At 37.2% G+C, this 15,772-nt stretch overlaps 2 protein-coding genes and 1 long non-coding RNA gene across 3 annotated transcripts; all 3 read right to left on the bottom strand.

Annotated features, from left to right (window-relative positions):
* Positions 1-202: 202 nt before the first annotated feature.
* Positions 203-3,042, bottom strand: LOC311094031. The gene is made up of 3 exons (XR_014608531.1): positions 2,191-3,042; positions 1,241-1,273; positions 203-470 (listed from the first exon to the last, which is right to left on the bottom strand). It is a non-coding gene; the product is annotated as an uncharacterized lncRNA (long non-coding RNA).
* A 1,853-nt stretch (positions 3,043-4,895) lies between these two features.
* On the bottom strand, positions 4,896-6,839 carry LOC311093805 (uncharacterized protein; the record flags this gene model as incomplete). The annotated part of the gene is made up of 4 exons (XM_084131398.1): positions 6,103-6,839; positions 5,720-6,016; positions 5,540-5,629; positions 4,896-5,437 (listed from the first exon to the last, which is right to left on the bottom strand). Exons 1-4 carry the CDS (start codon positions 6,164-6,166, stop codon positions 4,896-4,898), a joined length of 993 nt encoding a protein of 330 aa, XP_083987524.1. The 5' UTR covers positions 6,167-6,839.
* Positions 6,840-13,570: 6,731 nt separating this feature from the next.
* On the bottom strand, positions 13,571-14,780 carry LOC311093804 (uncharacterized protein; the record flags this gene model as incomplete). The annotated part of the gene is made up of 2 exons (XM_084131397.1): positions 13,571-14,579; positions 14,710-14,780. 2 exons carry the CDS (start codon positions 14,778-14,780, stop codon positions 13,571-13,573), a joined length of 1,080 nt encoding a protein of 359 aa, XP_083987523.1.
* Positions 14,781-15,772: the final 992 nt, after the last annotated feature.

Genomic DNA, 15,772 nt, shown 5'->3' with positions numbered 1-15,772 from the left:
ATTAAACGACTACATATATACGTCTAATAGACAGGCAATATGGGTCTAGGCTAAACCAAGGCTGAATTTGGGCTGTCAGTGAAAATCTAATAGACGTCTAACCATAGCCCAAGAATAGACATCAATTACACTACATATACATGTAATAGACAACAAAATGAGGCATAAGGATTTTCACTAAAATATAACAGGTTCTCATAAAGGAAAATCCATCCAAACTAATTGAATATAAAGGATTTATTTAGAACAATTATATTAACAACTTAGACAACATTCAAACATAAAAATTAACATAAAATATTGGAAAATTTGTAAAACGACTTAAGATACTAAAATTTTTAAGAATTAATTGTTAGCTTTATATTCATAACCACCACCCCCTGCTCTCCCTGGTGCTTGTTTAAAATGACCAGAAATTAAATTTTTTATTTCCCATTCAGTCGCCGAAGGAAAGTTGGTCATCACTGCGTCTGTCAAATAAGAAAAAGAAAAATATTATTGCTCAAGAAAAGCATTGTTGACAATCATTTTTAACTAATTACAGTCATTCACTTTTGCTAGGATGCACACTAGAGCTGGCCAATATAGAGTTAACGGAATATAGATTGAGACTATATAATTTATATCAATATTATTAATAAATTAATATCAATAATTTAATTTTTTTGCCTGCATAATGGTGATGCACTAATTATATATATATATATATATATATATATATATATATATATATATATATATATATATATATATATATTTATTTTAGAGGTGTAACGATACACGTATTGAACGATTCTGTACGAGGCTTTTGGTTCGATTTCAGTATGGATTTTTAAACAGAACGGTTCATTAGACAATTTTTCCTGCTAACCAAAATTTTTTAATTACAAATGTAGGCACGTCAAAAAGCCTGCTCTTAATGTAAGAGAAATCATAACAAATCGTGACAACAATCGTGCTCTTTCAGGTAGTGACCATATAGACCTGCATTATATGACTGACTGACTGACAAGAACAGTTTGACCTAAAATATCAAAATTAAAACTACTGCGGAAACAAAGACACCTACATCTTGGATGCCCTTAAGGTAAGCTAAAACATACCAACATTTAATTTCAAAGCAAACTATCCCTATAAATCATTCTTTATCACTTACTCATATAACTCTAATGAACATAAAAAGATACTTATAGGGGTAGTTCACTTAAAAAAAAAAAAAATCATGTAATCATTTACTCACTTTCACTTGGTTCCAAACCTGTATGGCTTTCTTCTGTTGAACACACACAAAAAATATATATTATGAAGAATGTTGGTAACAAGACATTTAATGATAGTCAGTGACAAGTGTTCTGTATATTCAATTGCTGTACTTTGTTGACTGATTGCTGGATAATTTGCGATAGTGTCTTTAAAGTGGATTACATCACTCCAGTTCTGATGTTTTTACACTGGCTATCTGTCTGTCAAAGAATTCATATCAAAATACTACAGTTAGTTATTAAATTAACATTTTAAGGCCAAAGTAAATTTCTAATCTTCTGATGCATTATGAACCATCCAGAGCAGACCTCTCAGGTCATCTGGGACAGTAGCCACTAGCCAGCTACTTTTATATCCCCAAAGTCAAAACAAAAACATGGAGAAGCAGCATTCAGTTTTTATGCACCATATCTGAAACAAATTCACTGAAAACTGAATGTATGCTGCATATTTGAATTATTTTAAATCAAGTTAAAAGACTTTACTGTTTGCCACTACCTTTTATTAATTGGAAAGGAACAAATATTTTTTTATAATTTCTTTTCATGAATGCATATGTTGCTGTTAAGTTTTATGTAAAGTACTTTGAAAATTTGCATTAAATCAAAAACTATTATTACTTACTCTAATCTAATATAAAAACAAAAATATATTATCTTTAATAATAAAATGATAAGTTTCATAGTTTCATGAAACTTCTCATTTTAAAAATAAAATAAGTTTCATAGTTTCATGCTTACCACCTTGAATTTAGATACATTTTAGATTAAGGGCACAGTTGCAATAACACGTGCAGGTAACGTTAACTTGTTGGAGAAAAATAGTAGGCTTACTCTGCAATGGTAATGTTAAAATGTCACGGTCTACACATTATAACAACTAACTACTTTAAACAATAAACATAACAAAAATAACACGCATACTTACAAGATCGAAGTAGAAATTTGAAGGTTTTCAGAGTGTCGCTCGCCCGTTGCTCTCCGACAGCGGCCTCGTGTAAAATAAAATTGAAAATGGAGGAAATGTGTATCGCGAGATCTGGCTAAAGTGATCTAGTCACGCAATGCCAGTAGTCCCAGTAGTGGTGTCTCAGTAGTGTTTCGATTGTGCCATCTAGCGGTTGAGAAATGCCATTGCATTTGATTTAATTTGAAATGATAGACAGCCATATCGTAGATTATGTATAAATGTTATGTTTATGTGTGACAGCAAACATTAAGCTGTGTGAGCGAAAACATTTTTAAGACTAATATTCTTATACTATATCGCTGGTCTGAATCAGGGCTATAGCCAAGCCGTACGTAGACTAGATTGCCTTCATTTCGCCAGGTGGGCTAAAGCAGACCGCATATAGCCCGTCCAATTCAGAGCTAAATCGTGACTACAGATCGACCATGTCTTGAAATGACACATTGAACCTTGTAGATATCATTACCAATGCGAACATGATGCAATATCAACCATCTCATGCACTGCCTGGCAAAAAACTACAATTAATCAGTTTTGACTAAAAGTGGGCTACAATAGCCGGGTCTGAATATGAGCTAAATCGTGGCTACGCATAGCCTACACATATAACATGTAAAATAAAGCAAACCAAACAACTTGTAATCACAGTAGACTTTGCTTACATGATGGAATATCATACATCTCACAAGTTATTTTGGAAAAAAATACATTTATCCAGATTAAATGTTATTTGGGCTAAAAGTGGGTTACACATAGCCGGACTATATCGGGTCTATATTTAACCCAGACGTTGAAAAGACGGCTATTGCTTGCTGGGCTGTGTCATGGCGCAAACATAGTTAGCCACATGTTTATCATTCTGATACCTAGTCTCAAAGTCATAATATATGTATTTCTCGACACATAGTTAGGGTTTTAGAGGCTGTATGTAGCACTCATGAACACCTTCACTTACCAAAGCCTTATCACAGTGCATGCACCTGTCAGATTTACACTTGTGGGGTTTTCCACCTGACGGCCTATAAATGGTGTGACATTTTGAGCAGAATTTGATCGTGTCACATTGAGATTTTTCATTAGATGTGCCCTCTTGTTTATGTGTTTTGTAGCAGAAGCTGTTTTTACAGAATCTGAGACAGTCTGGACACTGTCTACTTTTGGTTGGATGTGTTCGACACTCGTTTGTCATGCATATTTTACAAACAAACTTGCAATTGTGTGTTCTCCTATCTCTATATCCTTTAAAACAGTATGGACAGACGTATGGAGATCCAAGAAAACCCTTCAAATTTTTTATTAGATGGAAATGTCCTTCGTGATTAAATAGATGTACGGTCTTTGGGTGAATTTCGTCTGTGTTTTTGTAAACCTGCATCTTTCCTGAACAGTCTCTGTGGAAAACTACAATTTTTACTCCTAATTCTCTTTCGAAAATGTTTAGATCATGAAATCCTATTTTATCATACGTTGTAAAACCGCATTGTGTGTGGATTTGAGTCGCCGGTGTTTGCAACTGTTGGTCTGTGAATTCAGGGTTCAAAAAATAGGCAAGACAGTAGCTCAAGCACATTTCATTGCCGATGTTTACAGGACTAAATAAGTGCATTTTATTCCGACTAATACTCTCACTTATTGCAAGGTCTGTGATTTTCCTACAACCACCTGCAGATTTATCTCTCACAATTGAGATTTGTAATGTCAAGGTCGAATCTGTCGATACGTCACGGTTGCTTTGAGCGGCTTGTTCTATCTGGCTTATGAAAACTAATGCGTCGTGGTTGCTCTCAGGTGTTAAAACAGCATTTACAGAAGTTGCAAGTGAATCTCCAGCTAATGATATGTTCATATACCCTGTTCGCCCTGCAAACTGTTGAGAGAAATCCACAACATCATTCAAGATATTTTGCAAACGCAAATTGTACTCTGCAAAATCACAAGCCTCTATTCCACGGAGATCTAGCGGTCTGTGTAACTGCACACCATTGAAACGCGGTCTTGGTGTTATTGTAAAATCAGCCACCCGTCCTCCTTCGATCATTAATCTGTCTATTTCCTCCTGACTTAGTTCCATACGCCCCATATTCGTTTGAGCTGATCCATCACCACCTGTCTGTATGGTCTCATCTTCATCATCCACGAACGGATCTAACCAGGATCGCTGTTCAACTAAGATATTATTTAATCTCTCTCTATCGGAGAGGTCTGTAGTATTTAGCGCTTGTAGTTGATCCCGTATTAAAGAGTTGAGTCTGTCGTTATTTTCAGTGGTCGTACGTCTTACTCTTGTTCGAGATACATTTTCATTTTCAGATTCGGGATGTGCTCTTTTTGAAAGCATTTTGATGTTTTTTTTATTTTAAAATTGTGTGAAACAGAAGCGTAACATCAAATATAGATCATAATGTTGTTAATATGTATACATTATAAAAGTAGGCTATCAGTAAAACAAAATCACACGCACGTAGCCTATAAAAGTATCACTCAAATGAATTAAATGAATAAATGAATAAAAAAACAATACCAATAACAGTTCCAAATGAATAAAAAATAATAAAAAACGACAGAGAAAATCATTTAAAACTAAACTAAACACAGATGTATATAATGAAATATAAAATCTCACACATGGTAATATTTGTAATATTTGTAAAAAAAAAAAAAACCTATCTTCTTGGATTTTGTGAATTGGTCCAATTCCGTTGAATAATGTTCAATCTTTCAGAGATCAGAGATAAAACAGTTGTATGTAATGAATCATCATTCCTCACCTCTGTCAGCTCTTGTTGGAGTGAAAACACATCATTGCTTATTTGTCTGATTTCGTCCGATGTTTGATCGTGACATCTCCCAAAAAACTCCACAGCGTTTCTTAATTCATTCGTATGGTGAGCTTGCTGATCTGAGATTCTGTGGAGCAGCGCTATAACTTCTCTTTGTGACTCGGAAACGATCTTCTCCGTTTGATGATATGATAGTGGCGATGAAGCTATTTCCAAGACACGTTGAAAGTTTCTGTTGGCTATGCGTAATGTGGTATAACTTAGTCTTTGAAGTTCTCCAACGTTGAATTCTGGTGTGAAGCAGCGTTCATCGTCTCCTTCATCATCACTGCTATCTGAAGATTCCCTTTCAGAATTGATGGCGTTCAGAACAGCGTTCTGAGAATCTAAAAACACCTGTGCCTCTCTTTCGTCTGAGATTTCTTCTAGAGAAAAAACAAAAAAACAATCAAACATATAGCCCAATTATACGACTTATTTAATATAGATAAAATATAGATAAAATATAATGACCCATGAAATCTTACCGTCTTCCGAATAAATCGGACTCTCGTGAGAATAATCCTCAAATCGTTTTTTACATCCAGTTGTTGACGAAACAGAATCAGTCTTTTCTTCTAAAAACAACATTATTTTTTTTAAATAAAAAATAAAAAACCAACAAATAAAATATTATGATTAGACAAAAAAATAGTTTTTTCCCTTACCGTCGTCCGGATAGATGAATTCTTCTCCATAAATTTCCCGAAGACGTTTCACCCCTCGTGAACCATCAAAGATGTTAGCAGCTCCACTGTTTATCAAACGGATAGGAGAATTCTCTTCGACCGCTGGTGAAACTTGTTCGATGCTCTCTGCCTCTCTGGAGGCTTGAGGTAGAGGTGTCGAGTTTGGGGTAATATCTTCGTAAATCTGATTGGTCGGGGTTGAAATATCATCCAATGGGTGTGTTGATGGCTGCGTCGGAGGGGTGGTGCTATGAGTCGGAACGTTCTCTGTAATTTCTGTTGAAATAATGAGTTGTTTTTTTTATTTAAAATATTTAGTAATTAGAAAATATTAAAAAGACATGACAAAATATATTTCGTACCTTGTAAAAAGTCGTCTGCCGATACTCCATTTGGAAATGATGCATCATCTGCGAATAAAAGCATTTATTGAAATATCTTTTCAATATTGTGGGATATAATGTATAATGTATAATTTATGATGAAAAACTCACATATTTCGTTCAAAATCTCGGCTAATTCAGCATCAAAATAGTGGTCAGGTATAGCTGCTTCTTCTGTTCCCTGATAATCTGCAGACATAATGAAGCTAGGATTCGCAATTCGACGTTCAGTCTCCTTCGATGGTTTGGTGCGTGAATGAATGAATTACTTTGCTTCCTTTTAAAGATTGTGCGAGGGATTTGAAAAACACATTTCTCCCGCTTATTTTTTTCAAAGAAAACATCCCCTTTTTCACAAGCGTGAAGTCTTCGTCGTGATTTCTACAACTAGAACAACATATGGTCGTTTTGTTTACATGTCCGGATAATCTTTCCCGGATACAGCCTGTAATAAAAACTAATTCTCGCTCGACAAAGCATAAAACAGCTTGATATCAGCGCAACTGCAGACCTGATGGATCCGACCATTTGTGTGTGTGTGTGTGTGTGTGTGTGTGTGTGTTGTATAACCTTAAAAACTATATGGCCTAAACTTTAAAACATAGGATAACTTTGTGACAATTAGACATTTCATATGAATGTTCAAAGTGATTAACAAATAGCATTTCACTGTCATGTTTGCGCTCCTTTTTAAACATCTCATGTGACTGTGACGCTGTAGGAGGGGGATTCCCGTGAGTGATGTCATTTTTTACACACACCCTTAAATCGAAATTGACCACTCAGTTTTGAGAGGGGTGTGCTAGGGGGTGTGGTCTCTTCGAGCCGTTGCAGCCTGATTCTTTGGTCATTTCCAGCTCGGACATCGAGCTGACCGGTCGCTTTTTCTATTTGGGAGTGGATAGGAGCTGTGGGGTTTTCCCAGGGCGACATCTGTTGTGGGTGGGGGTAGAGGCGGAGCTTGGGTCTGTCTCTCTGTAACCTTCAGAAAATGTCACTCCTCTCAGACCTCCAACCTGTGTGGACACTTTTTCACTTTGCTCCAGAAAAATTACACAAGGAAAACACTTTTGAATCTTTAAACTCTGAGTTTTTAACAACTGGGTATGTAAAAAAAAAACGCAAGGCTTTTTAACAATGACTGTGTTTTATGTAAAAGTTGTTTTAACATCTTAAAATAACACTAATTCATTTTTTAATAACTCTTTTTAGAGAAAAAAATGCAATTTAAACTTATTTCATTGATGTTTTAACGTTTTAAAAGTGATGAATGTACATATGTCTTCTTTAATAAATAAAAAACACTGAACTCATCTCTGACTATGTCTTTATTGTACATTTCTTAAAAAGTTTTAATATACACCTGTTTAGAACTACTGAGCATGGGAGATTTTCCTACGCTTCAGATGTTCAACCCATAAGGAGGCGTGCCACAAGTCCGATTTTCCCACGGTATACTGTACAGCCCATAAGTGGGAGGAGCTTGCGTGGGAAATTCCCACGGTCAAAAAGGGGGCGGGGCTTAGAGGGTCATAAATCACTCAAAGTGGCAGTTTGTATCCCTCTACACTCTCTCTTATAGATATCTTGAAATTAATTTTGATTAGAGATATCTGAAATTTGAGATATCTGTAACTTTCATTCTGCCTAGTCAAAATGTAATTACAGATATCTTGAATTAGAGTTTTGACTAGGCCAAATGACGTTGCAGATATCTGTATGCAAGTTAGGCCCGCATCACACTTTAGGCGGGAGCAGAGCGTGTTGTTCAAATCACATAGCACCTGTTAACTGTTAACTTGTAATTAGCACTGATTAGCACCATGTCGGAGCAACCAGAGGGCGAAGGAGTTTTTAATCGTCTTTTTAATGCTGTTATACTGTTTCAAACTGAAAAAATAAATAAATAAATAAATAAATAAGAACTAATCAGAACTAAGAACTTTTTTCTCATCTAAGGAAGTTAATGTTATTGTACTTTCATGGCAAGAATAGCATGCATGTCAGCATCTTTATTAATGTAGCATTCCCGGCTGAACAGATGCGATTCACTCTCAAGAACTGATGTTAAAGAAGAATTTATTTTCCAAAAACACCTTCCAAAACACCGAAAGAGCTGAATAAAGCAAACAAAGAATAAACATTAGACATGTGACTGCAAATTGTATACAAATGTCCATAAATGTATAAACTGCAAATGTATATATAAATGGCTACACCATAAATAGCATTATGCAGGCTCATATAAATAGATGCCTTATAGTAAATATGAATATGAATTATTTATCTAACAATAACAATATTTAATGCAGTTAAAAGCACCTGCCAAAAATGAGTTTTAAACAATTAACAAGCTTATTTCAAAGTGTTACATATGACCTGTATGAATTTATAAATTGTTTTAATTGCAACAATCTCCTTTTAAAATGCAATATGGACTAAATGACAACTGAATTAATTTAACTATGAGATATTTTGAAAGCTGACGATCTCAATTCAGAGAGAAAAGGCTAAAACATAAAAATGACCAAATAAGGGCCTAATTTCCTGTGAATAATCGCTCGGACGTTTAAACCTAGAGATACGGGGCAATAATACTACACTGTGTTATGAATGTGACAGTAACAATTAATCACACACTCTATATAACATATCACTGATTTACCATCTGCATATATGCTAACGACCCACCAACAGCTTAGAGGAGATCGATACAATAAACACAGTCTCTCAAAGATTAGAAGACAATGAAATAAAAACGATAGCTGCTACCTTGTGCCCTTCATCAGCCAGGAGCTAAGAGGTAGAAATCAACTCGTTTGTAAAGCTTTTGGTGCGTTCTATTATTTATCCGTGTCGGAGTTCCGACTAGGACGACAGACGTTGCCTAGCAACACGCACCAACACGCCCCTTTTCCTCGGATCTCGCCTCTCGGAAGTTGGACAGCTGTTGAGGACACCGAGCAAGAATTCCGAGACGGAATCCAAGATGGCTGCGACCTGTGTGACTTGTAAGTATGAATTATTTTCATTCGTTTAATCGTTATTAATGAAATTAATCGTTTAATCACTCGTATTAGGGACTCTTCATTTGGCAAAGATGTTCAGATATCTCTATGCCTAGTAGACCTACAACAAACGTTCATTAAAAAAATGTCCTGTACACCCGCCTTTTTCAAACTGGCGCAGCGCCTCGCTGTAACGTTAGAAAATGCATGATTTGATTTGTTAAACATGAAGAGGATTATACGTCTGGCATGGCCGCTCACTTTAACGTTAACCTAGATAATTGTTAGCTATTATTAGGCGCATAACCAAGTGTGTGTGCGGAGTGTGGAGCGCGCACTGCATGACATAGAGGCGCCGACGCGATTACTTGCATTTTCCTATCAACATTTCTGGCCATACAGAACAGAATAATGCATCAGTCGCAATACTTTTATTTGTGTAAATTAACAATAACAAGAAAACATTTTGATTTCGTAAAATAAAACAATCAGTGCGCGCTTTCATGATCTCCGTGAACTGGAGCGCGTCAAAAAAAATAAGCAGAAACATAACGTCATCACATATATGAGAAAAATATCTATATAAAGCTTGATATGTAAAGCTAAAAAATCGAATCGAAAGCAAATATTATCTGATTATGTAAACCGTATGAAAGAAGGATTTCTCTCTATTAAAGGAGCGCACTTTACACCGGAGATGTATGGAGACATGTTTGCAACCGACACTGATTTAGAAAACACTAGTTTATTAATAAACAATTAAAATGCATCGTTATTTTTTAAGACATATTTATTATCATTAGCCTGCTTTTGTATTGTGTTGTATCTTCTGTTATAAATATGAAGATTGACATTTCATTAATTAAAAAAATATGCACATAATGTTGTAAAAAAAATTCTGTTATATGTTCTGTGTTTTGACTACTTTTTGAATTGTGTATAATAATATATATATATATAGGTAATGAAGATATATTAACAAAAAAATCGTATATATTATATATAAAACATAGGCCTATATAAAAATAAAAAAGTATGATAGTCAAGTCATCTTCATTTATATGCTTTTAACAATGTAGATTGTTTCAAAGCAGCTTTACAGAGATAAACGTATAATTTAAGGTAAGATTGTTTTGGCTTTATAGCGGTTCTTTAATAAAGTTATTTAACAGCTAAAGTTAGCTTAGATTGATTCGCCTCCGTCGCAACGATCATTTTTTATTAAATTAGGGGCCGCTAAGACGACACCATTCTCTCTACACAGACTTTAAAATGATAAAATGATAACTGTACATTATAGCATACTACCCAAAAGATACATAGTGTAATGTACAGCGTTTCATTTTTAGTGTTTATTGATGGGAAGATGGATCTATACTGGGACCAGGAGAGGACCCGGCCCTTTCAAGGGCCCTTGTTTCAACAACAAGCCAACCCAGCGGCTGGTTATTACTTGGACCAGGCGCTCATGACCTCGGTTAACTTGGTGTGCATTGAAAGCACAGGTGAGATACTAATGCACATGCGCTGTTTTAAACCCTGAGGGCTGTGCTAACATCTTTCTTTCTTTTTCTTTTCTGATTCAGATATCAGCCAGGTGGGAGCCACCACCCCACTGCCTTCAAACGCCCCACTGCCTGCCACTGCCTCACTTGTTGCCAACGAGACTTTCTTGAAGGACCAAACATTATTTCTGATTGACCTTGATCTTTACCTCGACTTGGGTAAACTTTGTGGCATGGTATTGTTAGACCTCCAGAAAGCATTTGATACCATTGACCATCAGATCTTGCTGATTAAACTAAAAGCTCTGGGTTTTAACAGTATGGCATGTGAATGGATTCGATCATACTTGACTGAGAGGTATCAAAGAGTTGATATTAACAGCACTCTGTCTGAAGCTAGAGAAATAATGTGTGGGGTGCCTCAGGGTAGTGTCCTGGGCCCATTGTTGTTTCTCTTGTATATAAATGATATGAAATCTGTTTGCAATTGTAATCTTTTTCTCTATGCGGATGATTCAGCCTTGGTGTTCTCCCATAAGGACAAAGAAGTTATTGAGAACCATTTAAGTGAGGAGTTAAAGAACATAAGTGAATGGCTGATAGAGAACAAATTGTCTTTGCATCTGGGGAAAACCGAATCTATTCTATTTGGTTCAAAAATAAAGTTGAGTAGGACTCCTGAGCTCAAAATTTCTGTGGGTGGCACCCAGATTGAAGCTAAAAGTTGTGTAAAATATTTAGGCTGTGATTTGGATAGTTCTGTGAGTGGAGAAAGTATGGGTCAAAGGGTTATTATAAAAGTGAACCAAAGAATTAAATTCCTGGCACGTAAGGCTCAGTTTCTAAATAAAGAAACTTTAAAAATGTTAGCAAATGCTTTAATTCAGCCACACTTCGATTATGCCTGTACTACATGGTACAGCAGCACCCCAAAGAGGATAAAAGTTCAACTCCAAACGGCACAGAATAAATTAGTCAGGTTGATTTTAAACCTCAACAATAGGAACCATGTCGGCTCTCCCGAACGTAAGAAATTAAAATGGTTGACAATTGAAAACAGGGTGAGACAGTTGAAACTGAGATTGACACGAAAGATTTTGTATAGGAATGAGCCAAAGTATTTTAAAGATTATTTTAAGCTTATTAGGAACTCTCATAGCTATTCAACTAGAGGTGCCACAGACATTGTTCCTTGTAGATTTAAGAGCTGTTCTGGGCAAAACACCTTCTTGTACACGGCAGCAATGGAATGGAATAAACTCCCAGTTGAGATTAAGTTAAGCCAGTCAGATCATTGTTTTAATAGAGCATGTGGTGAATGGTTGCTAAATGCTAATTAGATTTTTTTTTTTTTTTTTTATGTGATCTTAAGGAATATTTATTATTGAAGTGTATGTATTTGTTTATTTTATTTTTATTTTGGATGTGGTTGAATGTACAAGGTACCTTAGTCATCTGTAGCTTGCCTGACCATCTTTATCAGACTACAACGAGGACCACAATGGAAATAGGTTTTTAACTTTCTTGTGTTATCCTCGACAGTTCTGATTAATGTATAATGTCACTGTGATGACTTCATGTTATGCATTTATTTTTTACTGTCTAATAAATCAAATCAAATCAAAAAACCTCATGCGGGTGCAAATAGAGGCAGAGGGTAAGGGCCCTCCCAGGTCCCTCCATGACCTGAACCAGCGCCTGAAGCTGGCCAGGAAGTCCAAGAAGCTGCTGTGGGAGGATATTGCTGGCAAGCTAAGCCACCATTTCAAGCAGACCTTTGTGCAAGACAAGGTGGCTCGCAAATGGAACACGTTGGTGGAGGCATACAAAAAAGTAAAGGACAACAATTCGTCCACAGGGAGGGGCCCAAGTAAATTTCAGTTTTTTGCTGAGATGGATGACCTCTTGGGAGGTCACCATGATATCGTCTTCCCTGTTGTGGGAACAACCATGGGCCTGGATGTGCGCAGGCCAGATGCACTACAGGTCAATGTGTCTGTACCAGACATCTCACCTGCACAGTCCACTAGCACTCCCTCACCTGTGTGTCTGACCAATTCCCCCTCTCCAGCTCCATCTAGCCCTCCATCACCTCCTTCGTCCTCCTGTGTTCCTCATCCCACTGTTACCACCATGCCCCCTGACAGCCCAAGGAGGCCACGCAAGCGCCAGAGGGAGGATGAGCTGTTGGCATTTCTTAGGGAGTCAGAGGCAGCCTCCCAAGCGGCCTCCCAAAAACGCCACGCTGAGACCCTGGCACAAATGAAGGAATCCCAGGAGGGATTTCAGAGGTTGCTTGCCCAGATGGTGGAGAAGATGTAAAATTATTATTTTTATTCTCATGTTAATGTTAATGTATGTTGGTATGGGTTGAATTGTTTACATGCCGTTATACAGTTGATTTATTTTATTTCTTAATATTATTATTTATAATAGTGCCTTAACTTTCCTGTTTTTCAGTGTTATCCTGTGTTGTCGTTTTTGTCAGTGGCCCAGACTGCCAGGATGGTGTTTGTGGATGACCACAAAAAAAGAAACAAAGCAGAGTTCTGTGCAATTTATAGAAGTCATTTCAATAAAATATTGTTTTAATATTAACCAAGCCTTGTCATGGTTGAATGTTACCAGTCTTTTCAGCTACAAAAAACACCTCACTGGCCTGTGAAGCACAATGAAGCATTAAGTTAAGGTTTAACACTTTGTATTACAACACCTATAAATACATGATGAACATTACATCACATGATGTAGCACCACTCTACTAAGAAAAAATATAAAGTTATGTTAGGAGAGTGTTATCTATCTAACCTAACTCTGTGGGTTTTAGGTTTAGGACAGTTCTAGGTACGACTTAAAGGGGGAGAAAATTGACAATGAAACTGTTTAAAAGGTGTAAAAAGACAATAGACATTTATTAGATGAAAATAGTCACAACTACTCGTTGCCATCCTCCTCTCTTGGACATCCCTCTGGGTGTTCATCACAGCCATTCACAGCTCCAAGCGCAAAGTTGTGCAAGAAGCATGCAGCCATGATAACCATTACCACGATGTCCATCCTGGTGTTCTGCAGGTCTCTTAAGCGCTTGCACTTGCACTTCATCCTGCCAAATGCCTGCTCAACGATGACCCTCCCCCGACTGATGTTGTAATTTTGCTGGTGGTCAGCATCAGTGAGGGCCCCGTTGTCACGCTTAGGTGTTACAATGAAGGGGAAGGCCTGACCAATATAGGCACTATCCCCGAGCAGACGATAGTCCCCCATCTTCTTCTGCCATTCGGTGTAGAAAGTGGAGCCCCGCAGCATCCTGGCATCGTGCACCCTGCCTGGTGGTCCAGCAAAGATGTCAATGAAGCGGCCTTCATCATTGACAATTCCCTGAAGAAGGACAGAATAGTAGGACTTCCTGTTAATGTAATCCCCTCCTCTGATGGGTGGCCTCTGGACCCTGATGTGGCAACCATCTATCGCCCCAATGACTCCATCTAGGCCAGAGATGCGCTGGAAGACAGCAGAAGACATCCTCTTCTCACAGCCCCTTGGCCAAGACACAAAGTTTGTGCCGATCCCTGACATGATGGTCAGCACTTCAAGGATGGCTCTGTGCGTCGCTGACTGGGAAGCATTAAATTTATCAGATATCTCTCTGAAGCTGTTCTGGTTGGCCATATACCAGAGAAACATGAGGACCTTTTTGGGAACAGGCAAGGGGGGAAGTCCATGGCTGTGTTCGCTGTGCAGGCCCCCCTCCTGAAGCAGTCGAAGGAGCTGCTCAAACCTGGCTCTTCTGATCCGGAAATGACGGGCAAATGTATTGTCATCCATATTCAGCATGATCTCCCACTCCATTCCAGACTTGAGGATGATCTGCTGCCTGGACAGCAGCACAGCTGATACCACAGCCCTGCGTGAATGAGAAAAAGAAATAGAGATAAAAAAAAAACTTCCGTTAATACATGTCTTTTAACTCATTTAATTCAAGCATAATTGCTGTTAGTGTTACTCTGACACGTTCTAAAATGTACCTTGGATACAGTGGCAAAACAACCCCCAAACATAAAGACGGATCCCACCAACCAGATGCAACGTCGCTTTGCCCCTCGCAGTCTCTAAAACGCAATGACTTCAATAGGAAGTCTAGCATCACTACGGTTATCTGAGCAGATAATCTCGAGATAATATTGAGATATCTGGCATGAAAATCTAGATATGAAATTTTGTCCATATCGTTCAGCCCTAGACTCAGGGCCGTTGCCCTTACAATAGTTTAATAAGAAGATGAGATTGTGGCTTTACGTAATATTTTTTTGTTTCAGAGGCAAAGAAAGATGTCTGGAGGACAATTTTTGGTTTAGTGTCAATGGCGAGACACGGCAGGCAAAAACAGTTTGTTTGTTTTTTTCTGGTCAATTTTGAGATTTTTGGATATTTGTCTTCAATAACATCTTCTTTCCGACTTGTGGTGAAAAAAAGTCAGAAATACACATTTAGGTCTTTATTTTACTACACTTTGTCTGTTTGCGTCTGTAGATTTCTCCTAAATTCAACAAAAGTCGGCCTTGTAAATCCGATCTCTGTCTGCTCCCTGTCATCACACACACCGCTGGAAAGCTCTCTCTCTCCTGTACAACGCTGTCGGATCCAAATATGGTCATTTCCTTTATCAGCAACCAATCGTGAAAGTAAAAGGGCTGAATGCGCAATCTCATTGGCTGATGATAAATCTTTAAAGCCCGTTTTCTCAAAATGACTTTTCTCTCATTCTCCAAGTCCGAAATCTCCACTTCAGTGGCACCGATATACACCAAACCTTCCAGTCTTGTACCTTGTTATATTATGAAGACATTTATAGAGGGATCTGTAAATATATTATTCCTAGCCTGATTTATATAACATTTTATTCCAAAAAACATGGCAAATCATTTTTTTAAGGCTACACTGTAAAAAAAAAGTGTAATTTTACAGGTAATTGTCTGTATTTTTTTACAGAATTTTACCGTTTTGTCATTATACAGCAAATATCTGTAAAATAAAAGGCATTTGCTGTAATTTAAAGGTCCATTGTTAAATTTACAGGTAATTGCTTGTATTTTGGTTTTACAGCAATTTTACGTTTTTTAAAAGGAACTTGTCTGT

Source organism: Abramis brama (genome assembly GCF_963993115.1).
Source record: "Abramis brama genome assembly, chromosome: 12".
Classification (NCBI taxonomy): domain Eukaryota; kingdom Metazoa; phylum Chordata; class Actinopteri; order Cypriniformes; family Leuciscidae; genus Abramis; species Abramis brama.
The sequence above is the reverse complement of the archived record's forward strand: the minus strand, read 5'-3'. Positions and strand labels throughout refer to the sequence as shown.